At 42.7% G+C, this 27,354-nt stretch overlaps 1 protein-coding gene across 8 annotated transcripts in view; it reads left to right on the top strand.

Moving 5' to 3' along the window:
- Positions 1-27,354, top strand: part of tncb (tenascin Cb) — a 159,782-nt gene that overhangs the window by 50,438 nt on the left and 81,990 nt on the right. For all 8 annotated transcript variants that reach the window (XM_073052078.1, XM_073052079.1, XM_073052080.1 and 5 more), the window contains exons 4-7: positions 1,700-1,963; positions 5,270-5,385; positions 9,920-10,073; positions 26,191-26,454. In XM_073052078.1, coding sequence (XP_072908179.1) covers positions 1,700-1,963; positions 5,270-5,385; positions 9,920-10,073; positions 26,191-26,454 — 798 coding nt within the window. The remainder of the gene's footprint in view (positions 1-1,699; positions 1,964-5,269; positions 5,386-9,919; positions 10,074-26,190; positions 26,455-27,354) is intronic.

The following is a 27,354-nucleotide window of genomic DNA, read 5'->3' as shown; positions in this document are numbered from 1 at the left end:
TACGACAATGTACTTAACAGTCAAACCTGCTCCCTAAGTGCTCAAAGTTTGAAGAAAATCACAAGTGAAGTTTTATTTATCTATAAATAAATCTGGGTGCGGACGATCTGAAGTAAGGAAGAAGTTACCACAATAAAGATGATAATAGAAGAATTACTAGCAATCCATGGCAGGGATTTCAGTGCACTGCCTCATATTTGTAACTATTCTTGTCTTTACAAAAAGACATAACTGACTTCATCTTGTATTGTCCTGTCGTTTCCAGATCCAGCTTCTGTCTGGGATATCTAAGCTTTACTTAAATAGTACACTGCAGAATTTTAAAACCATGAATGGCATCATCTGTGTTTCTTACTGCTTAGTAATATCACCTGAGAAAAGTAACTAGAAAACACGTGACTTATCATGTATAAAGTTTTGCACTTCTGGGAAATCCTTTAAACATAAGGAGAACCGTCCCATCAATCCATCCTTGACTGAGCATAATCTAATTAAAAGTGAAAAAAACATTCTGATTGAGGTGAGAGATAGAATCAGATGCACGTTAGCTTTGGCAGGGTTTGCAGGCCATTACTTCCTACAAAGCGAAACAGAACATCACAAATGGCCATGATGCTTCAGTCCCAGATGAGCTCAACGCTTTTTATACAAACTTTGAAAGGGGAAATAAAACTTCCTGCAGCATCCGGTGACCCTGTGATCTCCGTCTCGGAGGCCAATATCAGAACACGTTGCAAGTGGGTGAACCTTTGGAAGGTGCCAGGCCCTGACAGTGTACCTGGTGGGGCTCAGAAGACCAGTGTCAATCAGCCGGAGGGAGTGTTAAAGGAAATTTTCAATCTCTCACAGCTGCAGTTGGAGATTCCTACCTGCTTCAAAATGGCAGCAATCATACCAGTTCCCAAGAAGAGCAGGGTGAGCTGTCTCAATGACGACTGCTCAGTGGCACTCACATCTACTGTGATGAAGTGCTTTGAGAGGCTGATGATGGCCAGAATTAACTCCTGTCTCTGCAAGGACCTGGGCCAGCTGCAATTTGCTTATCATCAAAAGTCTAAAGCGCATTCAATCTCACTGGCTCTCCCACTCGGCCTTGAATCACCTGGACAATAGTAATACTATTGCTGTTTATTGACTATAGCTTAGCATTCAACACAATCAACCCCTCAGTACTGATGCACCATCAATAACTCACTCTGAGACGTAAGAAGCGAGATATCGCCTTTATACAGGGGTCTGTGGGAGGAGCCACAGGAGCAGTCAGCGGGGGTCTGTGGGAGGAGCCACAGGAGCAGTCCAGACAGGTATATGTAGTTCACCACAAGTACTAATCAAAAAGCTGCAAAAACCTGGGCCTCTGTACCTTCATCTGCAAAAGGATTCACCCAGAGACCACATTCGGAAATAACATCTCCTCCTCACTGACAATCAACACTGACGCACCTCAAGGATGTGTGCTTAGCTGTTGATATTACTGAGTTAGGTTGCACAGATCATTCCATAATTCATGGTTTTCTCCTTACTCTGCCTAATCATCATTTCCATCATGTCTTACTCACCCTGTTCAACAACAACATTAGATAACGTGCTGGTCTTTTGTGTGAATCTCTAAGTTTAGAAAACATACATAAAGTTACGTCAGATTTTCACATCAGAACTTGTTGCATTGATAATATTACCATGCATTTTCTTTCTGCAGTTTCGCCCCCCAAAAACCTGAAGGTAACTGAGGTGACTACCCAGACAGTGGATGTGGAGTGGCAGAATGAGGTTAGAGTCAACGAGTACCTCATCACCTATATCCCCACATCCCCTGGGGGTCTGCAGCTGGAACTCCGAGTGCCTGGTGACCAGCAGTCATCCACCATCCGGGAACTAGAGCCGGGGATCGAATACTTAATCAACGTTTATGCTATCCTTAATAATGAGAGAAGCATTCCCGTCAGCGCCAGGGTCGCAACATGTGAGTGCCACCACTTATCTGGTCTATGAATTTTCAAGCTCTGACTTGCTAACAGCCTCGGTACAAAGGAGAAGTTCTACAAGCCTCATTTAACATCAGAACAATGACCGTATCAAGTTGTTCATTGAGAGAAGCAAATTTACTTCCTTGGACAGATGTCTATTTAAAGTAATTGCTCTGACTGGGAGCTACAGATCGGAAGACAATATTTTTCCAGTTGAAATATTATAACTTTCTGACAGCAGTGGAGTGCAGAGAGGACGGGGGTTGAAATTGGAGATATGCAAAAATTAGGACCAGATTGTTATCTTTAGCCATAATAATAGTTTTAAAAGTTAATCCAAGTTTAGCTGACAAACTGCTTTGACTGCAAAATTATGGACAATTTAAGTATAGACAGGAAAATGTTACTAGGGCTTATTGCCTCAAATAGCCTTATGCTACTAATTGGAAAAACTAATACTAAAAGCTATTAGTGGCAATGTTACAATGCAAGCAGTTAGGTATGCATTAAATTCTTGACTCCACAACTTTAAAAAAGCTTTAGCTTACTTCTGATGAACATTACCAAAGCTCAGTTTCAGCAAGGAGATGATTCGCATCTCTGTAATTATTTTTAGCGTATCAAATGCTACTCATTCCTGACACTTACCTCTAGGCTTTAACATTTCCAGTTGAGCTTATTTTATTTAATGCAATAATTTAACATATTGATTAATTATAGACTTCAAGCCATTTAAAATTGTCAATTAATATCAACAGATGGTATACCACTGACAAAATACAAAGCAAAACAATGCATAAGACATGAAATGTGCAGACTGATTCAATCTGATCACAAATATAGAAGATTTGTTACAAAAGAGTAAAGTGCAAAGCATTTCTGCCACGTTGTGCACTTACCTAAATAACATAATATGGTGATCAGAAAAAATTATGCTCTAATGACTCTTTTAATCAGAGAGGTGACAGGCAGGACAGCTTCAAAAACTGATGTTTGCTGAGAATCTGAAAACAACCCAGAATAGCCTTTTGCTGCCAAATTATTGAGTTATTTATTACACTGACAGATTATTTTTTTGAAGATTTTGAATTATGTTTATCATCAATTGGCAATACTGAAGACTTGTATCTGAATATAAAAAAGTATGACCTAAAAATGGGCACAAATTATCATGTGAGTGCATTGGAAAGGAGGGAGAATAATGTAAAAAAAAATCCTAAGACTCAGGTTCATACAAATTATCCTCGAGTTTCTACTCAAGAATGCCATTTTGTTTTGGTTTGCAGTTTAATGTAAACCATTGTGGAATTCTGTGCATAATCTGTTTTTCAACACAGCCTGAGTTTCCATGATCTAATGATGAAAATGTCACAATAGATGCAGACGAAAATCAAAAGCAAAAACTGCAGATGACAGAAATCTAAAATAAAAACAGAAAATTCTGGAAACACTCAGAAACCCTGTTTCATATCACACATTTACACAGGCCCTGATCTCTCATTGCTCTTGATCCTAGTGTGAATTATCACCATTGAGAATTTCTTCTAACCGTTCTCTTATAAGGAGATGTCAAAAACTGAGCTGGTTCCTTTGAGTGTGAGAACACAAAATATATTCTAAATGTAAAGTTGGTTTTAGTTTGCAAAGAAATGGATAGTATACATCAGATTAATTAAACATTAGGTTAAACATTTTTAAAAAGGGAATTTAATTTACTTAAGATCAGATTTCTTATGGTGAAGGATGCCACTATAAATGGAGAAAATTATAGTTTGTTGTATATCAATATTTTTTCTGTCTTGATCAAATTATTTTCAGATGTTTGAAGGATTTATTACAGCAGAACTCTTTTAAAAACATTTTTTCTTAAAGCACCACTGATTGCATTGGCTCATGTCAGGTTTTGCATCCAAAGATATGGAGATTAGTTTCTGTGGAAATTCAGGGGGAAAGTACGTCTCAAAATATTCCTGCGTGTAGGAGTGATTTTACAGAAAGTTGGCATTTGTGAGAAAAGTGGGAAGCTTACTTCGTGATCAGCCCACTTCTTGGAGACAACATCGTTTTCTTGTTTTTCACTTGTAGTTCACACCAATATATTACAGTGGCACCAGCATAATCTTTTTAATTTTCAATTTTGTTCTTACTTTATATGCTATTAAATGAGAATGAGTTCAACTCTGTCGGAGCTACATGGATGGTCTCAGATACCAACCTCACAGGTAATAGGTTAGTAGGAATGTCTCTGATGTAAAACTCATCATCCCCCCTCTCATATTCTCTAACTAGTTCTGTTCCATCATTCAATCAAACACCTTGACATGCCACAAAGGACACAGCACAAAATAATTCCTATCTTTGTTATTAAATTAGTTTAAGTATATCTGAGTTTTACAATAAGAAATCTGATCAACAACTCTACCAAAGGTGCATCGTGACTGAAGAAAATTATAATGACTTTAAATTTTTCATTGAAAACATTTGAAGCCAATATATGAACCTTGGTTGATTTTTTTCTACTGATCTCCCTTACTACAGCCTGTTTATAAATCACATGAAATGCTTTGCCTTGAATTCTTTTCTAAATAAACTCTACTGTGATTTCAGGCAGTAAAAGTGACCCAAGCTGTAATATAGAAACATTACTTTTGAAAATAATTGACATAATTGCTGAGTGATCCAAGTCAAACACAATTGCAACAAGTCAACAATTTGTAGTAAATATTTCAAGTGAGGAATGATTTTTAAGCTCCAGTTGTTTAAATACTGCCATTCTCATACTTCTTCAAATATTTAATGCAAAAAAAATCGGTCACTGCAAATCAAAGCAAAACCAAATAGCGCCAGGAAGTGCTCAACAAGTCAAACCGCGTCCATGGAGAGGAAATCATTGACTGTAATTCTCTCTCTGCAACGTTGTCGGAGGTACTTGGTGCTTCTGACGCTTTCTGTATTTGTTTCTTCATGTATTTACATCTGTGGTTTAATATTAGCTGTACTTATCTCTAACTGGATCCCTTATAACAAGGTTTATATTTGAAGGAATTCATAAAATATTCTGCATATACTGCTGCAGTTTGTATCAGTTTAATTACTGATGAATGAGTTGATCATTATCTGCATTAATTTCCTTGGAGAAGCCACATCACTGACTTCACGGAACGCATCAAGAAAACCTCAGCAGTGAAGGCCTCTTCACAACTTGTGTGGCAACTTCACATTCGTTGCTGTTAACTCTCTCAATGTATAATTTTTCTAATGGACAGTGTTTTATGTAAAATTTCTATATTTCCTGCCTGCAGATCTACCCACACCAGATGGATTGAAGTTCAAGTCCATTCGCGAGACCTCTGTCGAGGTGGAGTGGGACCCTATAGAAATTGGGTTTGATGGCTGGGAGATCATTTTCAAGGCCCCTGTAAGTCAAATGTTAAAATACCATGCTCACAAAATATATCGAGTTATTTTATTAAGTCATGTTCTGATCACCCGCTGATAACTATGTTTTTGAATTCCAAATCTTTTATTTATTCCACATGAGAAAAGTTATCCTTACTATAAGCAGTAAATATGCATAATATTATGCATACTATGCTGTGCATTGTCAGAGTTTCAGAAGTGGAGTATAATGAAATCCCAGTCTACTCCACATTTAGCGCAGTGCCCGAAGATAAATTGTCAGGAGTTGTAAACCACATGTTGCTCCCTCAGTAAAGAAGAGAAATCAAAAAAGTTAGTTTCCTTGTAATATTGACTTCAAAAGCAAAGGACATTACGAGGTACATGTTATTCATCAATAGCTTTAACGTATAGTGTTATGTTTGTAGATCCCGTGCTTACTCCTGAACTGCTCCCCACTCTTTAATGAAGTCAGTGACACGGACCAGCGCACAGCTGTGTCTGCTAAAGCTTTATATAATGGTGCATTTTCTCTTAGAACGGAGAGCAGCGCAGCACAGGAACAGGCCGTTCAGCCCGCCATGTCTGTGCTGACCGTGCTGTCAATCTAACTAATCCCATCTGCGTGTCTGTTTAAATGCCCCTTAAAGGTTGCTGCCACGTTCTGCTTCCACCATCTCCTTTGGCAGCACATTACAGACCACCCGGATGTAATAAAACTTGCCTTGTACAGACCCTTCAAATTTTCCCCCTCAGCTCAAAGCTACACCCTCTACTAATTCACATTTACACCCTGGGTAAGAGATGCTCACTGCCTCCCCTATCTATGCCTCTTACAACTTCCTGGACTTCTACAATGCTGCCCCTTGGCCTCCGATGCCCCAGAGAAGATGTCCCATTTTCCCTGCGACTAAACAGGAGCCCATTGAGCCTACTAAGTCTCCGCCGGCAGTCAGACTTTCCAGCACGTACCCTAAGCAGTGAGTCAACGCAAACATCTTCCCTCCCCGGCCACCCAGCTAGCTCCCTCCCTTAAGAACATGTAACACGATATCATTTTCTTTCACAAAACTCCCGCAAGACCCTATCATATGTATTTAGTCAAATGGAACACAGGCAGCTGTGAGATATTTGTACCGAAGAATGCATGACCGAAAATCTCATTTCCTAGTGTTACATATTGCAACAAATGAATGGCACCAGTCCAATGAGCCTCAGCTAACTCGATAACCTGCCCGAAAATAGAACGTGATATTCAGATGCAATAAGAGAAACCGGTTGAAACATCATGCCTGGAGGCACCAGTGCAAAGTGGTTGGCATGTCGACTGGAGATGACATGTAAAGCTGGAGTCAGCGTAACAAGTGGTTGGGCACTACCCAAGTTGGCAGATGGAGAGACAGACAGAGGACCTCCTGAGTGACGGGCTGCTCCCAGGGACGCACGCCAAGCCCTGCTGGAAGAGCAGCAACTTAGTGGAAGGAGGTCTTTGGCTTGCCGGACACTTGTTGGTTTCCAGTGCAGGGAGTGCTGTCGTCTGGCCCACGCCAGGCTGCAGCCCGGTGGGGGCAAATGCAAAGGTTCTGTGGGGAAGGACCGCAGGGCAAGGCCCTTCAGCTGCTGCATGTGGGGACGGGGGTGCTGAGTGAGGTGGGGAAATGCCTCAAGCACTGAAATGGTGCATCACCCCAGGGGAGGGTCTGAGTGACACAAGAGTGGCAATGGTGAGGTGGTTTAAAAAGTGAGCTAACGTTACTGAAAATTATGACCATAGCTGTAGAAAGTTTTACACTGTTTCTTCCTTTGTGTCTTTTATACAAGGAATAAAGTTTATTCTTGTAAAAAAAAATGAAAATGTTTTGAAGGGTAAACACTTGAAGAGGAAAAAAATTGCTGAAATCAGAATCAGATTTATGATCACATGACTTATGTCATAATATTAGTTTTGTGGCAGTAACAAAGACATAAACGCTTCTATAAGTGACAATAAATAAATAAATGGTACAAAAGAGGCATGGCGAGGTAGGGTTCATGGACTGTTGAGAAACCTGAAAAAGAAACGGATCGTTGATTATAGGTTTTCAAGTTTCTGCACCTCCTCCCCAATCGTAGTAATGATAATTGGGCATGCCCCAGAGGGTGAGGGTCCTTAATGACAGATGCTGCCTTCTTGAGACATCACCTTTGAAGATGACGTGATGGTGGGGAGTGTTGTGCCCAAGGTGGAGCTGGCTGAGTCTATAGCCCTCTACAGTCTCTTCTGGTCCAACCCGAGGACAGTACGGAGAAATGGATTGTGCAGTGTTGCAGCATTTAAGACTGCTGGTGCACAACTCCAGGTTCAACCTTAACCTCCGGTGCAGTCTGCACGGAACTTGCACGTTTTCTCTGCCATTGGCTTTCCCTGCATATTTTAGTTGCACCCCCCCCCACATACCAAACACATGCTGATAGGATAACTGGCTGCTGTGAGTCACCCTGAGTGTAGTGGGTGGCGGGAGAGTCAGAGGGAAAGTAGGTGGGCTGTCACCCCAAGTGTAGTGGGTGGCGGGAGAGTCAGAGGGGAGCTAGGTGGGCTGTCACCCCAAGTGTAGTGGGTGGCGGGAGAGTCAGAGGGAAAGTAGGTGGGCTGTCACCCCAAGTGTAGTGGGTGGCAGGAGAGTCAGAGGAGAGCTAGGTGGGCTATCACCCCAAGTGTAGTGGGTGGCGGGAGAGTCAGAGGGGAGCTAGGTGGGCTGTCACCCCAAGTGTAGTGGGTGGTGGGAGAGTCAGAGGGAAAGTAGATGGGCTGTCACCCCAAGTGTAGTGGGTGGCGGGAGAGTCAGAGGGAAAGTAGGTGGGCTATCACCCCAAGTGTAGTGGGTGGCGGGAGAGTCAGAGGGGAGCTAGGTGGGCTATCACCCCAAGTGTAGTGGGTGGTGGGAGAGTCAGAGGGAAAGTAGGTGGGCTGTCACCCCAAGTGTAGTGGGTGGCGGGAGAGTCAGAGGGAAAGTAGGTGGGCTGTCACCCCAAGTGTAGTGGGTGGCGGGAGAGTCAGAGGGAAAGTAGGTGGGCTGTCACCCCGTGTAGTGGGTGGCGGGAGAGTCAGAGGGGAGCTAGGTGGGCTATCACCCCAAGTGTAGTGGGTGGTGGGAGAGTCAGAGGGAAAGTAGGTGGGCTGTCACCCCAAGTGTAGTGGGTGGCGGGAGAGTCAGAGGGAAAGTAGGTGGGTTGTCACCCCAAGTGTAGTGGGTGGCGGGAGAGTCAGAGGGAAAGTAGGTGGGCTGTCACCCCAAGTGTAGTGGGTGGCGGGAGAATCAGAGGGAAAGTAGGTGGGCTGTCACCCCAAGTGTAGTGGGTGGCGGGAGAGTCAGAGGGAAAGTAGGTGGGTTGTCACCCCAAGTGTAGTGGGTGGCGGGAGAGTCAGAGGGAAAGTAGGTGGGCTGTCACCCCAAGTGTAGTGGGTGGCGGGAGAGTCAGAGGGGAGCTAGGTGGGCTATCACCCCAAGTGTAGTGGGTGGTGGGAGAGTCAGAGGGAAAGTAGGTGGGTTGTCACCCCAAGTGTAGTGGGTGGCGGGAGAGTCAGAGGGAAAGTAGGTGGGCTGTCACACCAAGTGTAGTGGGTGGCGGGAGAGTCAGAGGGGAGCTAGGTGGGCTATCACCCCAAGTGTAGTGGGTGGTGGGAGAGTCAGAGGGAAAGTAGGTGGGTTGTCACCCCAAGTGTAGTGGGTGGCGGGAGAGTCAGAGGGAAAGTAGGTGGGTTGTCACCCCAAGTGTAGTGGGTGGCGGGAGAGTCAGAGGGAAAGTAGGTGGGCTGTCACCCCAAGTGTAGTGGGTGGCGGGAGAGTCAGAGGGGAGCTAGGTGGGCTATCACCCCAAGTGTAGTGGGTGGTGGGAGAGTCAGAGGGAAAGTAGGTGGGTTGTCACCCCAAGTGTAGTGGGTGGCGGGAGAGTCAGAGGGAAAGTAGGTGGGCTGTCACCCCAAGTGTAGTGGGTGGCGGGAGAGTCAGAGGGGAGCTAGGTGGGCTATCACCCCAAGTGTAGTGGGTGGTGGGAGAGTCAGAGGGAAAGTAGGTGGGTTGTCACCCCAAGTGTAGTGGGTGGCGGGAGAGTCAGAGGGAAAGTAGGTGGGCTGTCACCCCAAGTGTAGTGGGTGGCGGGAGAGTCAGAGGGGAGGAAGGCAGGCCTGAGATAGAGAAGAGGTTAAAGGAAAAGACAGAAAGTATGGGAGAGAGCCAGCATACACGATGGACTGAATGGCCTCATTTATCATAGATTATATTAAAACATGAATGGTGTTTAAAAGACATAAATCGGAATACTCAGCTTTGCTTTTGCACTGTAAAATTCTCGGATCTAATTAACTGTCAGCCCTATTGAAAGAGACATAACTTTGCTATCAACATTTTGCAGGCGTCTTGTTGCAACATCAAACTCACCTGCTTTATAGAAGCCCACGATCACCATTGCCAAATCCCGCTACGATGAAAGAGCTCAGCTAAGCGTTTCTCAACGACTGCTTCTGACACCTTGTTGGCGCTTTTCAGATTCAATAAATGTTCTCTTGGTTACAGAAGGAAGATAACGGTGAGATTCTGAACAGTCTGAAGCGGTCAGAAGTCTCATTTCTGCAAACTGGCCTGGCTCCAGGGCAGGAGTACGAAGTCAACCTTCACATAGTGAAAAATAATACCCGCGGGCCAGCAGCTAAACGGAAACTGACCACAAGTGAGTAAAGCTTCACCCTCCACCTGATTACCTTCAAACCTGCTCAGCTGTCTGTCTGGATCAGTGTAAGAATAAAGTACCTTCTATTCCCAGAGGTGATTAAAGTGGGATGACTCTGAATTATAGTTCAAAAGACCTTTCCCATAGTTTATCACAGTGCACCATTAGAAACCTAGGAGCACGTCTCTCCTGTTGTTATGGAAACAAGCCCATCAGTGTTGTAAGGTGTGCTGTACTGCAGATTTCTCCAGGAAATCTCTGGAAGTGTTATCTTTTAATGGTAGGCTGAGCTTTAATTCCTGGCGAGCAGAGTCTCCAGTCCCGAAACAATTACCTTTCCATTCATGGATTGTGTTTCTCTGAGCAGAAGAAATAGCTTAAAAACTGTGAGCCCTGTATTTTTTAGAAATGCTATGAGACTTCAGTTTTTGCTTTAGTGTGGATGTTTTAAACTCAGCACTCTGTTAAGTGCCTGAACTCTCAGATCTAAATTGCACTTCAGCTTTCCTTCAACCATGTCCAGTGAATACTTATTATTGATTGAGAAGAAGCTTCTTATAACTGTTGATAAAAGATCTTGATTTTCACAATTCTAGTGCAATAATCCTTAACAGCCTGAGGGATAAAGAGAGAATTGTCTGCTTTAGTTGAGGGTCAAAGAACACAGGCCGCTCTACAGCTTTAACGTTGTCTTTCATTGAAATGTTGCACTGAAACTCCCTCACTAGTTCATCACTCTGTAGACATCAATCAACGTCTCCTTTCTCAAGTTCTCCTACTTCCCGCTGTCTGTCACGGTGAATTTAAATCCTGGCTTTGTTGGATATTCCTGTTCTGTTCCCGCTCCTCAACGTTACCTTCACTAATGCAAGTTACTCAGTGCATTCAGGTATGTTCAGTGTATCCACTTTGTGAATAGCATTTTTGATTGCAGTGTCAATGAAGCATTCCCATGCTCTGGCCGGCTACAATGAGTTCTGGGCTGTCAGCACTGGGGAAATGCAAACTGGAACAACTGCCCTATCGACTGACAAAGCATGCTCAGTCGAATGGGCAAAGTCTACAACCGAGCAGGCAACCTATAGCTCCAAGCGCCACTCAGTATCTTGGAAAGAGACCCTACAGGCGAGGAAGCATTAAATCAGGTCACGTTCATAGAGTCATGGAGTTAGGCAGCAGAGAGCAGACCCTTCAGCCCAACACACCCATGCTATCCAAGATGCCTTCCTACCCCAATCGCGTTTGCCCGCCTTAGGCCCATTTCCCTCCGAACCTTTCCTGTCCAAGTACCTGTCCAAATGTCTTTTAAACATTATACCTAGCTCTACCATTTTCTTTCACAGCTCAGTCCAAACATCCACCAGCTGCTGCATTAAAAACAAATCTGTCTCTCAAATCTTTCCCCTCTCATCTTAAACCCAGGGTAGAGGAGTCTGCAACTAGAGGACATCGGTAAAGGAAAAAAGATTTTCAGGTGATCTGAGAAAGCAGTGAGTGCATGGAATGACTAACCAGAGAAACTGGTAAAGCCAGGTAAAATTTGAGACATTTGGGCAGGTACATGGACTGGAAGGGTTTAGAGGGATCTGGGCTAATTGTAGGGAAATTCACTAGCTTAGGAAGGCACCTTGTCAGCATGGAGTTGGGTCAAATGGCCTGTTTCTCTGCTGCATTACTCTATCAATCTATGAGCACTTTAACTTGCGGACCAGTTCATACGGCACAGAATCAGGTCCCCATTCCGAGTGCAGTTGGTGGAGAATGTGTCGCAGGAGGCTGATGGCCTCAACAAAATGTCAATCTAGAACCTTTTCCCGTGCTCCCGGTGATGATACAGCTTCACCCGTGAGCACAGAGGATTCACATTGAAGAAGTCAGGTGCCAAGGTTTGACCCCCAAAACATGCTGATGAGCCAGAGTCTAGGTGGGGGTGGCAGGATGTTGTAAGTTAAACTTAGAGACTGGGGGTAACACTCTGAGAACAGGGAGGGTTGCATTGGTAAATTAATCTGGGTGTCGTTCTATACTGTGACAGTTAACAAAATCCACACATTTTGTAAAGCTAGTCAGTTTCTGGCACAATTTAACTGGAAACACGTTTGTATCGTGGTCTTTTTTAACACATTGAAGACATCTATGAGACTCAATGTTCATAAATAATAAGTCACCCCTAAGAAAGCCTATGATCAGCATTATCTGGTTTAAAACTCTACTGCTGACAGAAACATTATTGAAAATCTTGCAAGCAACTGGCTGAGGATAATAAATTTAGTTTTGCATCTAGCCATAAATGAAAGTCCAATTAATGCAGTTATGATCAGCCAGTGTATTAGCCTGGAGCCATTTCAGATGAGCAAATCTATAATTTCATACCTCATAAAGTCCTGGCTGCAGAAATAGTAGATCCTGATGATTCAGGTAAATTTCTAATATGTTTAATATATTTGCTGCAGAAATTAAACACCAGGCATAGCTGACAAGATTGGATCTGGGAAATGTCCAGGGATGGATATTTAATTCCCTTCTGGGATGTCCCAACACTGAACTCCGTATTTTGCCTGAACTAGGACTCTCTCAACGTGACTACATTCACAGGATCGCTGAAATGCGATCTGTTTTAGAACAATAAATCTCAAGCACAGGCTAAACCACACCAAATGCATCTTCCCTGTGCGGTGTAGAAATGGTGCAGAATATTAGATCTAACTGAGAAAGAGTGAGTAATTGACCATCAATAAACTGGTGATAATGGGTGAAGGTTCAAGTGGTCTCTATCGTATCTGCCAAGCCTAGTGTTTCAACTCAATATTTGGATTGGAACAACTTAAAATATTAAGGCTTCAGACTGCAAAACCACTTCAAGAGCATACCAGATTCTAATGCTGTAGATACAGTATGTGTCCTATTCACACAAAGGTCCAAAGATCCACATTTAGCTCCCTCTTATTTCTTACCAGCACATTGCACTTCAGCCATAAGCACAGTGACACTTCTACATGAGCCCATTTCACATGCCTAGACTGTCTGACCACCTCCTTTCCAAACCTCTCACCTGGACTTGCCTGTAACTTCCTCACTCTTGCTCCTCCCCTCCCCCTAGTGTTTATTCTGAACTCTGCCCTCTTACTTCCCAGTCCAGGTATAGGGTCTCAAATCACAATGTCAGCTGTCCATTTCCCTCCGTAGATGCTGCCTGACCTGCTGAGTTCCTCCAACATTTTGTGTGTGTTGCTGCAGCTTTACAGTAACTGCAGTCTCTCTTGTGCTTTTGAACCTATGTTCAAGGTCTGATTCTGATGTGTCACATTATGAAGACTCTCTCCTTCTCTCTAGAGCACTGTCTGAACCTGTCCCTCTGTCAGCTTATTGAGCACAGAAACCGTCCTCCTTGGCTTTGCAAACTCCAGCCAACTCTACCTTCCATAATTAATCCGAAGTTCTGGCACCGCGCCCTGACCCACAAACAGCCCAGTTCACCCCTCGCCCCTACATTTACTGATCTACATATTCAATCGCTTTCCAACTCTTCCCTTTCTCGCCATGACTATCTACGATCGTATGCATGGCGTCACAAATACAATAAAACCCTGATAATTCTGCATCGGTCTGCTTGGAATTCCGATGGTTCAGATGGTGTTTGTCTGGAGTGTGAGACGGAGTTCCGGAGTGTGACTGGGAATGTGCCAGGAACTTGGTCTAGAATGCCAAGGCAAGCTAAACTTCACTGGGTTTTATTCCCGTTCCCTTTAAACCCAAAATGTTCACTGGGAAACTGGTCACATGATTTATTTACTTGGTCTAACGTTTATTTACATGTTAAAGTGAAGTTAAAGTGTGTTGGCAGGTTAGTGGAAGTAGCATCCGACAGTCTGGAAATGTACCAGCTTGGCGTCAACAAGGTCCCAGGGTGCTGTATAATCACAGTTTCACTGAATAGTCTTATTATTTCCATCAAGTAGAGTCAAATTTAAAATATTTATATCAATTTTATGCTAACATTTAGGATACAGAAACAGAACTCAACAGCAAATAACCAATCTAAAAAACTAATAACAAATCTTCACAAAAATTAACACCGGCCCTTTCTTATAAATGGATATCATTACCTTAGAACCATAGAACTTACAGCACAGAAACAGGCCTTTTGACCTTTCTTGGCTGCACCGAACCATTTTTCTGCCTAGTCCCACTGACCTGCACCCGGCCCATATCCCTCCATAACCCTCTCATCCATGTACCTGTCCAAGTTTTTCTTCAATGTTAAAAGTGAGCCTGCATTTACCACTTAATCTGGCAGCTCATTCCACACTCCCACCACTCTCTGTGTGAAGAAACACCCCCCCCAATGTTCCCTTTAAACTTTTCCCCCTTCACCCTTAACCCATGCCCTCTGTTTTTTTCTCCCCTAGCCTCAGTGGAAAAAGCCTGCTTGCATTCACTCTATCTATACCCATCATAATTTTATATATCTCTATCAAATCTCCCCTCATTCTTCTACGCTTCAGGGAATAAAGTCCTAACCTATTCAACCTTTCTCTGTAACTCAGTTTCTCAAGTCCTGGCAACATTCTTGTAAACCTTCTCTGCACTCTTTCAACCTTATTAATATTCTTCCTGTAATTAGGTGACCAAAACTGCACACAATACTCCAAATTAGGCCTCACCAATGTCTTATACATTCCAACTCTTAGATTCAATACTTTGATTTATAAAGGCCAATGTACCAAAAGCTCTCTTTACTACCCTATCTACCTGTGACGCCACTTTTAGGGAATTTTGTATCTGTATTTCCAGATCCCTCTGTTCTACTGCACTCCTCAATGCCCTACCATTTACCTTGTATGTTCCACCTTGGTTTGTCCTTCCAAAGTGCAATACCTCACACTTGTCTGTATTAAACGCCACTGATCTCTGTGGCACACCACTAGTCACAGGCCTCCACTCAGAGAAGCAATCCTCCACTACCACTCTCTGACTTCTCCCATTGAGCCAATGTCTAATCCAATTTACTACCTCACCATGTATACCTAGCGACTGAATCTTCCTAACTAACCTCCTATGCGGGACCTTGTCAAAGGCCTTACTGAAGTCCATGTAGACAACATCCACTGCCTTCCCTTCATCCATTTTCCTTGTAACCTCTTCGAAAAACTCTAATAGATTTGTTAAACATGACCTACCACACACAAAGCCGTGTTGACTCTCCCTAATAAGTCCCTGTCTATCTAAATACTTGTAGATCTTATCTCTTTGAACTCTATTGAACTCCTTCCAATAATTTACCTACCGTCGACGTCAAATTTAGCAGCCTATAATTTCCCGGATTACTTTTAGAGCCTTTTTTAAACAACGGAACAACATAAGCTATTGTCCAATCCTCTGGCACCTCACCCATAGATACCGACATTTTAAATATATCTGCCAGGGTCCCTGCAATTTCAACTCTAGTCTCCTTCAAGGTCCGAGGGAGTACCCTGTCAGGTCCTGGGGATTTATCTTCTCTGATTTGCCTCAAGATAGCAAGCACCTCCTCCACTTCAATCTGTATAGGTTCCATGACCTCACTACTTGTTTGCCTTATTTCCATTGCCTCCATGACAGTTTCCTTATTCAATACAGATGCAAAAAACCCATTTAGGATCTCCTCCCATTTCTTATGGTCCATGCATAGCCGACCACTCTGGTCTTCAAGAGGACTGATTTTATCCCTTACTATCCTTTTGCTCTTACTATACTTGTAGAAGCTCTTAGGATTATCCTTCACCTTGACTGCCAAAGCTACCTCATGTCTTCTTTAAGCCCTCCTGATTTCTTTAAGGTTTTTTTTTGCACTTTTTATACTCCTCAAGCATCTTATTTGCTCCCTGTTTCCTATACATGTCATACATCTCTCTCTTCTTCTTGATCAGAGTTCCAATATCCCTAGAGAACCAAGGTTCCTTATTCTTATTCACTTTGTGTTTAATCCTGACAGGAACGTACACACTCTGCACTCTCAAAATTTCTCCTTTGAAGGCCTCCCACTTACCAACGGCATCCTTGCCAGAGAACAACCTGTTGCAATCCACGCTTTTTAGATCCTTTCTCATTTCTTCAAATTTGGCCTTTTTCCAGTTTAGAACCAGTTTAGAATCATGAAAAACTAAATCATGTAAATATTGTTTTTCCTTTTGTGACTGTCAGACTGATGCTGTTTGTTTCATGAGGATGAGAAGTCAGTGAGCCACAACTGGAGAGATTAATTGGGAGCTGAGATTGTTGATGTAAATTGAACTTGTATACAACATGCACTCAACTCCTTGTCCAAAATAGTCTCCACTGACATCAATGGAGCCTGTAGTTTAAAATGTAGTGGAAGGTGCATGTGACATGTTTAACACAGATGTCTTGTTTTGTTGCTGCTCGGTCTGCTTTCGTGGTGAAAAGACAAGGAGATCTGGGAAATAAGCAAGTCATGGATGGTGGGCTGTTCTGGAGAAGGGGACAGAAAGACTCCTATGAATTAGGGAGGAGCATATATGGAGGAAACGGGATTAGTAGAGACAGCATTGGAGCAACTATTAGGACTGAAAGGTAAATCCCTTTTGAACTGATAAACATCAGAGACGGTGACCACAACTCCCTAACGTTTAGCATAGCCTTGACGGTATGGGACAATATTTAATAAGGGGAGGGCTAATGATGATGCCACTGAGCAGGACATTGGGAGCTTAGATTGGGAACAGATGTTCTCAGGGGTATGTACAATGAAACTGTGGAGGTTGTTTAGAGAGCATTTGCATGAAGTTCTGGAAAGGCTGGTCCCATTAAGGCAAGGAAAGGATGGCAAGGTGAAGGACCATGTTTGACAAGACTGGTGGAATATTTAGTCAAGCAGAAAATATCCAGACTTCAGGTTTAGGAAGCAAAGATCAGACAAAGCTTTAGAGAGTTACAAGTTTGCCAGGAAGAAGGTTAAGAAGGGATTGAGGAAAGTTGAAGGGGTCATGAGAAGGCCTTGCCCAGTAGGGTTAAGGAAAACCCCAAAGTGTTCTACACACATGTGAAGAACAGGAGTATAACTAGAGCGAGGGCAGGAGCAATCAGGGATGGAAGAGGAAACGTGCCTGGAGCTGGAGGAGGAAGGGGAGGTCCTTAATGAATATTTTGCTTCAGTATTTGACAGTCAGCGGGACTTTGACAAACGTGAGGTCAGCGTAGAACAGGCTGATATGCTGGAACATATCAACACTGATAAAGAGGATGTACTGAAACTTTTGATAAACTTCATGATATCAAAGTCCCTGATGATAGATGGAATATACCCCAGCTACTATGGGATGTGAGGGAAGTGATTGCTGCAACTTTGCTGATGATTTTTGTAACCTCACTGGCCACAGGAGTAGTTCCAGAAAATTGGAGGATGGCAAATGTTATTCTTTTGTTCAAGAAAAGTAATGGGAAAACTTTGGGAAATATAAGCCAATGAGCCTGATATCGGCGAGAGGTAGACTATAGGGGAGGATTCTTAAAGGCAGGACTTCTGAACATTTGGAGAAGTATAACCTGATTAAGAATAGTGGGCATAGATTTGAGAGGGGCTGGACAAGCCTTATGACCCTGATTCACTTCTTGAAGAAAGTGACAATACAAATTGATGAAGGTAGTGTGGTGGATGTGGTGTATATGGATTTTAGAAAGGGAATTGACTAGGTTCCTCATGGTAGGCATGGTAGCATGTCAGGAGGCCTGGAAACCAGGGAGATTAGGCTGTATTTGGAATTTGCTTGCCCACAGAAGACAGATGGTGGTAGGAGATGGAATGTATTCTACCTGGAGGTCTCTGACTAGTAGTGTTTTGCAGGGATCTGTTCTGGGAACCCTTGCTCTTTGTGATTTTTATAAATGACTTAGTGAAGGGCGGATTAGTAAATTTGAAGATAGCATGAAGGATGGTGAGTGTTGTGAATGGTGTAGAAGGTTGCTGTAGATTACAATGGAACATAGACAGGCTGCAGAGCCGCACTGAAAATGGCAGATGGAATTCAATCCAGAAAAGTGTGAAGTGATACACTTTATGGGGTCAAATTTGGATGTAGAGTACAAGGTGCAGGAACAGATGGATTTGGGATCCAAGTCTATTGATCCCTCAAAGGTGCTGCACAAGCTAAGCAGGTAATTAGAAGGCATTTGGTGTGTTGCTCTTCATTGGTCAGGGGAGTCCATTCAAGAGCCATGAGCTAACATTGCAGCTCTATAAAACACTGGGTAGACCACATATGGAGTATTGTGTTCAGTTCTGGTCACCTCATTATAGGAAGAATGTGAAAGCTTTAGTGAAGGGGCAGAGGAAACTTACCAGGCTGCTGCCTGGATTAAAGAACATGGCTTATGAGGAAAAGTTGAGAGAGCTAGGGCTTTTCTCTTGGGAGCAAAGGAAGATGAGAGGCAACTTGATGGAGATGTACATATCATAAGGGGCATAGATAGAGAGGACAGCCGGCACCTTTTTCTCCCTGGTCGTTAATGACTAATATGAAAGCCCATAATTTTAAGGTGATTGAAGGAAAGTATAGGGTGGCGGAAATGTTAGAGGTAGGTATTAGATGCAGAGAGTGGTAAGACCATAAGGCCAAAAGAGATAGGAGCAGAATTAGGCCATTTGGCCCACGGAGTGTGCTCTGTAATCATAGCTGATTTACTTTCCTTCTCAACTGCATTCTTCTGCCTTCTTCCTGTAACCTTTGACACCCTTACTAATCAAGAAACTTTCAAACTCTGCCTTAAATATACACAAAGACTTTGCCTCCACAGCTACCTGGGGCAATAAATTCTACAGATTCACCACTCTCTGGCTAAAGAAATTCCTCCTCATCTCGGTTCTAAAGGAATGCCCTTTTATTCTGAAGCTGTTCTATATGTTTTAAGAAGATCTCCTCGTTTAGAAAATAGTCTATGCCTTTATTCTTTCTTCCAAAGTGCATCACCATACACTTCTCTACACTGTATTCCATCCGCCTCTTCTAAACTTATTCTCCAAATCTGCCCAAGTCTGTCTGCAGACTTCTTGCTTCCTCATCACTAACTGCTCCTCCACCTATCTTTGCAAACTTGGCCACAAAGCCAACGGTTCTGTAATCCACCCCACTGCCAGTTAATGTGAAAAGAAGTTATCTCCTATCCATGCCAGAATCTGTCCCTGGGCTCTTATTTTGTTTAGCAGGCTCATGTGCGGCACCTTGTCAAGGGTCTTCTGAAAATCCAAGTGCACAGCATCCACTGACTGTCTATCCTGCCTGTTATTTTCTCAAAGAATTCTAACAGATTTGTCAGACAAGAGTTTCCCTTAAGAAGCCATGCTGACCACAGCCTATTTTATCATGTGCCTATAAGTACCCCAAAACCTCATTCTTAATGATGAACTTTAACAGCATCCCAACCACTAAAGTCAGGGTAACCGGCCTGTAACTTTCTGTCTTTTTCCTCCCTCCCTTCTTAAAGAGTGGAGTGACATTTGCAATTTTCAAGTACTCCAGAACCATTCCAGAATCTAGTAATTCTTGAAAGATCATGAGTAGTGCCTCCACAATCTCTTTCAGAACCCTGGGGTGTAGTCCATCTAGTCCAGGTGACTTACCTGCCTTCAAACCTTTCAGCTTTCCAAGCATCTTCTTCTTAGACTACACTCACCCGAATTTCTGGCATGCTGCTGTTGTTTTCCCACAGTGAAGACTGATGCAAAATATTTATTGAGTTCATCCACCATTTTTTTGTCCCCCATTACTACCTCTCCAGTACCATCTTCCGGCGGTCCAATATCCATTCTCACTTCTCTTTTACTCTTAGTATATCTGAAAAATCTTTTGCCAATCTCTTTTATACTATTGACTAGCTCACCTTTATATTTCATCTTTATTTTTTCTCCTTATTGTTCTTTATTTGTCTTCTGTTGGTTTTAAAAACATCCCAATTCTCCAGCTTCTCACTAATTTGTGCTATATTGTATGATGTCTCTTTTGCTTTTCTGCTGTCTTTGATGGCTCTAGATAGCTGCAGTTACCTCGTCCTCCCTTTAGAATATAAATGCATGGAATGCTTGTAGGGGCATTGGGGACATTGAAGAGACTCTTAGACAGGCACATGGATGAAAGAAAAATGGAGGTTTATAAGAGAGAAGGGTTAAGTTGATCTTAGAATAGGTTAAAAGGTGAGCACAACATTTTATGCCAAAGGGCCTGTACTGGACTGTACTGTACTATGTTCTACGAAACCTGTATCCTTGGGGTTTGAAGGCAGTGGCCACAGTGACAATAGACACTCTGGTTGTCACCTTTCAAAGGTTCGTTGATTTTAGCCTGGTTTCCTCAGAGTAAAAAGTGACATAAGCGAGAGAGAGAAAAGAAAAACTGGGAATATTAACAACCCGCACAAAATGCTGGAGGAACTCAGCAGGTCAGATAGCATCAATGGAAATGAATAAACAGTCGACATTTTGAGTCAAGACCCTTCATGAGGGTGCAAAGGATGGAGAAAGAAGCCAGAAGGTAGGGTGAGGGGAAGGAGCGCAGGTTAGCAGGTGACAGGTGAAACCAGGTGAGGGGGAGGGGTGGGGCACCAGAGAGAGGTGAAGGGAAGATAAGGAGAAAATAGGGGGTAAGAGAGGGAGCCAGAATGGGGAATGGAAAAAGGGAGAAGTGAGGAGAAATTACTAGAAGTTAGAGAAATTGGTGTTCATGTTTGAGGTGACCCAGATGAAAAATGAGGTGTTGCTCCTCCAACTAGAGAGTGGTCTCATCGGGGCTGAAGAGGAGGCCATGGACTGATATGTCGGAATGGGAATGGGAAGTAGAATTAAAATGGGAAACCTGCCTCCCAGCTTCTCGATTCATCCCTTCTTATTCCAGCTTCTTCTGTCTACCTGATATCAGGGTCTCGGCCCAAAATGTCAAAGTTCCTCCAACACTGCGTGTGTTTTTTCTCTCCAGCATCTGCAGAATCTCTTGTGTTTATGACTAAAAATAACAAACCAGTTAACCTGGCACGACTGTTATGGAAATGTTGGAATCTATACTTGAGGAAGTAAGAACAAAAAACACGGAAAATAATTATGGAATTGAGCAGTCAGCCTGGATCTATGAAAGAAAAATCATGTTTGACAATTCACTGAAATGTGAAATTGTTGGAGTAAACAAGGATAAGTCGATTGTGGAATATTTGGACTTTCAGGATGAGAACAAAAGAAACTAGGAGCACGTGTAGACCACCAGGCACTTTAAGCCTGCCCGGGTGTTCACTGTGACCATGGCTGATCTATGCTGGCCTCAGTTCCTCTTTTATTCCCATTCCCCATATCTTCAATTCGATAACAACTGGTGTTGAAATGCTGGCATGATGCTTATTAATGGAAAGAACACAGAGAGTAGAAATAAACCACGTGGGAGTTGGGACAAATGGAGTGGTATAGGGGTCTGTGTCAAGGTGCTAGCTATTGACAATCTCTTTCGCTGGTTTGGAGGAGTGGACAAAGTACAGAATGTTTCACCCTGGGTTGTTTCTCCTGACAGTGAGCACTGTGAGAGACTTCAGATGGCTGTGGATAGGCAAAATGTGGATGAAATTACCCCAAAAAGAATATTACCATTTATGTGGAAAAATTTATATGGTCCACCTTGGTAGAGAAAAAGAATAATTTTTAAATGGAGAATGTACAAAATTTGTTGCCATTGAGGAAAATAAAACACCTTTGCCATTGGGAAAAAAAATCTGAGTTTCCACGTGTACAAATAACTAATTTTTAATATACAGCAGGGGTTCCCAATCTGGGGTCTGTGGACACTTTGCCTAATGGTATTGGTCCATGACATAAAAAAGGCTGGGAATTTCTGGGAATAGCTTCAACATTCAATTAGAAATGCAAACTGTATTGCAGGATGAGTTGAAATATCGTGCTCCATATATTTAGATCACTTGTGAGACCTTTCCTGAAATATTAGGTATAGAAGAGATTCTGCAGATGCTGGAAACCCGGATGAAAGGTCTTGGCCCAAAGCATCAAATGTCCATAGTTGCAGCCTAACCTGCTTGGGGGGGGGGGGGGTGTGTGTGTGTGTGTGTGTGTGTGTGTGTGTGTGTGTGTGTGTGTGTGTGTGTGTGTGTGTGTGTGTGTGTGTGTGTGTGTGTGTGTGTGTGTGTGTGTGTGTGTGTGTGTGTGTGTGTGTGTGTGTGTGTGTGTGTGTGTGTGTGTGTGTGTGTGTGTGTGAAATGTGAAATATTAGGTAGCTGGGTATAGAGTGCGGTAGAGAAATCATCACAAAGTTTCACCAGACTGATGGTTAGGATTGTGAGTTTGTTGTATGACCAGGGATGAAGTCGAGCAGGCCTCTGCTCTCTCAATCTTAGAAGGATGAGAGGCGATCTCTGTGAATCTTTGAAATTCTTGACTGCAGAGGATTGTAGAGGCTCATTCACTAAATGTATTCAAGACTGAGAATAACAGTTTTTTTAGATATTGGGGGTGGTAGGGGATTTGAGAAAGTGATGCTTTGTTTAAAGAGTCTTATTGCACAGCAGAGCAATTACACAGGGGCTGGTTGGGTCTTTTCTGCTAATATTTCTAATGTTTTTGTGTCCGATGTTTATGGTAAGGATAGATAAAGTTCACTCTTGGTTACATTTGTAGCATGTGGCAAGGGGTTAAGGTAAAAAGTACATTTGGTACTCCCACTGTGAGTCCTTCAAGCAAAGAGGGGTCACCCAGCAGAAGAAGTTACAAAGCTCTAAAATGATCCAAGTAACTGGTCCTTGCGATGCCTCACTCTGATGACTGAATGGCCGTCCACCCTGTGATTATCTTCTGTCTTTGCAAATAAAATTGAAAAGAAACAGGCAATGTGTGTCTGTCAGTGAAAATTAACCTATAGATTCACTCATTCACGATTATTAACATAGCAACTTTAGCTTGCGAAGCATCTTTCCTGGATCAGTATGCTTGCCAGGTGGTAATTAAACGAAAGAAGTCCTCATGAATATTTAAATTGTTTTCTAAGGCAGAAAATAGCAAAAGCATATTTCAAACAGACGTACCTTTTATGAAATCAAGTAACACTGAAGTGCAGATGTGATGGCTCTGGGCCTTAAATGTGCATACACACACTACAGTTCAAAGTTCAAATTAATTTTTTTATAAAAATATGCACATGTCACCATATACTACCCTGAGACTAACTTTCTTGAAAGCATTCACAGTAGTACAAAGAAATTCAATAGAATCAATGAAAAACTACAAAGACTGACAAGCAACCGACGTGCATAAAGAAGGCAAACAGAGCAGATATAAATATACATAAATATAAATAAATTAATAAATTAATCAATAAATAAATGGGTTAATAAATAGATCACTCAACCATTTTGAGGACGTGATTTGTAGACTTTTTGAAAATGAGACCATAGGTTGTGGAATTAGTTCAGTGTTGAGTTGAGTGAGATTATCCACACTGGATCAGAGCTTGATGGTTGAAGGGTGGTAAGATCTAAGTCTCCTGCACCTCCTTCCTGATGGTAGCAGCAAAAAGAGAGCATTGAAATTGACAAGGCCGAGAGCGGAAGACGAGCGGGTGTTCAGCACCGTCTGCCTGACTCGACCATGCTGCCTGTCACTGCTGCCGGAGGAAGGTGAAGGGGTCTCGGCTCCCACGCTGCCAGCTTTGATCGCATTGGCGGCAGGACTCGTGGCTGAGGAACTCTGCAGTTTGATGTCTAACTTCCTCAATGCCGAACGCACTCCGCGGCTGTGGCTCACGCTCCATGCGTTTGGGTTTAATTTTTTTTTTAACCATTTGCGCGACTTGATCAGGGTGCTCCGGTGCAGGGCTGTCCCTGCAGCTGTGGAATGAGCCATCAACACAGCGCTGTACTGAACTAACTCAGTGGCTGTGGCTCCTGGCCCGTTACGGGAACTCTACGGTTTGATGTTTAATATTCTGTGTGTTATTTCCTCATGTTCTGCTGATTGCGCGATTTGTGCCTTTTTCGCACGCTGGGCACTGGATGTTTTCTTTAAATGGGTTCCATGGTGTCTCTTTGTTTCGTGGCTGCCCGCAGGAGGAGAAATCTCAGGGTTACTAGTCCAGTAACTTTATTATTCATTTTCCACTAATAAGGTAATAATTCCCCAAAATTAGGACCTCTGAATACTACCATAGAAATGATTATATTCCAGGAAAGTCTTCTGGTTTGCAATTTGAAACTGCTCACTGAATTCTATCTGAGCACATAAGATACTCATTCAAAGCTGAATTTTAAGGTGGAAGAAAATGTACAGAATATAAGAAATATGAATGACAGGGGAATGAGGGACGAATATTTTATTCTGAATCTACCATTCAGGTTGTTGTCAATTTTAAACTCTTTGGGGGATGATTTAAAATTGCCCTGTGATCATTGTAGAAGTAAACCTTACCCCAATTCTAAAGGGGTTAAAATGCAGCAAACACCGGTAATTTACATATGTATAAATGCAACGCATGGCATTCACGTACACACAGCAAGTACACAATTTATGAAAAGACAATGAGTAAGTCAGCAGAGGAACACAATGAGCTGTAATTTTACAATGTGGGACTGAATTACAAGCTAAATGTCAAGTTCAGGACATTAAATGAGATGCCATGAATCTAACCTTCACAAATATTTGTCGCTCTATTGTACACTTTGAAGAACTTGCACGTAAAATGGTCATCAAACTTGCAACAAAAACTGAAGTCCTGTAACTATTGGTGCAAGTGCCCTCTTAACAATGTGCTCATTGATAATAACTGGGAATTTTCCCTAGATTATGGAATTTATACTTGGAGAAATGCTGTTGGAGAATCTTTAAAAAAAGAACAATTGTTGAACTTTGAAAACCTTGGCATTGAATTAACGCACACTAACTCACCTTCTTCCTCAGTTCCTCCCCCATTTATTGGTGTCCAAGGTCCCAGGCTCCTCAGTACCTCTGCTCCAAATTCAGCTCAATGCTATTGGGTGGAGGGGTGTAGAGGCAGAAGGATCTGAACTGAGTGAGTCAGGCTGGGGAGACAGACCAATAAGGTACTGTACCTTGACACTGCTCATCGGTAGTGCTTTTCAGCAGCTTGACCCAGGCAATCAATCCTGGAGGCTGGAGTCGTCAGCAGAGGGTAGATTTAGTTTGGAGGCAAGGGTAGGCTTGTGGCACTAAAGTCATGGGTAGATCCCTCAAGCTCTAGAGCATACTAATGTGGTGCCTGTTAGAAAACAGCCAGAGCCTCCTGACTGGCTGCATCACTGCCTGGTATGGGAACTGTAATTCCCTCAATCAATCGCAGGACTCGACAGAGAGTGGTGCGGACAGCCCAGCGCATCTGTAGATATGAACTTCCCAATATTCAGGACGATTACAAAGACAGGTGTGTAAAAAGGGCCCAAAGGATCATCGGGGGTCCAAGTCACCCCAACCACAAATTGTTCCAGCTACTACCATCTGAGAAACTGTACTGCAGCAAAAAAGCCAGGACCAACAGGCTCCTGGACAGCTTCTTCCAGACTGCTTAATTCATACTGACACGACTGTATTTCTAGGTTATATTGACTGTCCTGTTGTACATACTATTTATTGTAAATTACTATAAATTGCACATTGCACATTTAGACGGAGACGTAATGTAAAGATTTTACTCCTCATGTATATGAAGGATGTAATAAAATCAATTCAATTCAATTCAGTGCTTTTTTGAACAGAATCTATTAGCTGTTTTAAGGAGTCCTGATTATGAAGTTCAACATTTGAAAGGATTGTGGTATTCCATAATCCAAGCAAGCCAATAAAACCAGGACTCAAGTGTAAAAGGAGTGTAGAACTTTTGTTTTCACTATTTCCAACAAATCAATACAAGTTAAGGCAATAGCCCTCTTGATGATAATCCGGTTCCATGTTTAAATTAAGTAATAAGTGAAATGTTATTGCGATTACATTGGTTTTTGCCTCTAAAATGGGTTAAATATTATTGCATTTGGACCCTAATGTGAAGCAAGAGACACTGGTTTGTGAAAAGCCCGGTGATAATGCTCCATGCCTAACATGGTAAGTGATCCGTTTTACACGTTAACTCCACAGTGATTGATCCACCAAGCCAAGTGGAAGTGAACAAGGTCACAGACTCCACTGCTCACATCACCTGGCGCAACCCAGCGGCACACATTGAGGGAATCAGCCTGTTCTACGGGACCATAGGCGGTGAGAAGGTAGAGGTCGACCTTCCTGACATTGAGACAACCTATTCCATTGCCGAGCTTCAACCAGACACTGAATACAAAGTGTCGCTGGTTTCCAAACGTGGGGATATGAGGAGTGTTCCAGCCACCAACACATTCACAACAGGCAAGTCCATATTTTCAACGTAATGAGGTTATTTGTTGGAATTGTTCATAGCTTTTTTTCTAGAAAGTAGTCATAATTCTGGAAGTTTCAAAGTTAAAATAGAAAGGAATAAAGTAGGCTCTGAAGTCCTAAATTCTGGGAAGGCTAAGTTCAAAAGCATGAGAGAGGACCTGGTGGAAGTAGATTGGGAGAAGATGTACATGGTAAAATCAACATCTGACAAGACTTTCTCTTTTAAAAGAAAGTTGAAAGTAAATGGGTAGTATTTTCCAGTCAGGGTGAAAAGCAAAGATGGCAAGATGAGGCAGCCTTAGATGACAAATATTATTGAATGTTTGATCAGAAAAAAAAAAGAGAAAAAATATGACATGTACAGGCAGTGGGAATATAGAGGGCAAAGGAGAGAACTTAAGAAAGAGATTAGGAAGACAAGAAGGAGCCATAGCAAGTCAGATTAAGGCATTCTCTAAGCATATCAGGCAGAATAAGGCTGCCAGGGAAAGAGTTCCCTTAGGGCCCAAAGGAGTAATCTGCATACAAAGCCAGGGAGTGTAGGTGAGGACATAATGAATACTGCATTCACCAAAGAAAAGGATGTGGAAGATTATGAGTTCAAAGAGAGGTGCATCACGTCAATATGAAGAGGGTGAAGGTGTTAGATATTTTGGAACACAGAGCAGATAAATCTTAGGACTGGATGAGATCTATCCCAGGGTACTATGGGAAGCAAATGAGGAGATTACTGAGACCCTAAAGGAAAATATGCACTTTTGTTATCCATTGAGGCTGGAGGATACCGAACATCATTCGTTTGTTTAAGCAGGGACCAGGGTAAACTAGTTAACTACAGCCGGTGAGCCTCATGACAGAGGTTACCAGGCTGGGTCTGAAATGGGGTTG

The sequence above is a fragment of the Hemitrygon akajei genome, chromosome 7 (genome assembly GCF_048418815.1).
Source record: "Hemitrygon akajei chromosome 7, sHemAka1.3, whole genome shotgun sequence".
Lineage (NCBI taxonomy): Eukaryota > Metazoa > Chordata > Chondrichthyes > Myliobatiformes > Dasyatidae > Hemitrygon > Hemitrygon akajei.
This window is presented reverse-complemented; position numbering and strand designations above follow the sequence as displayed.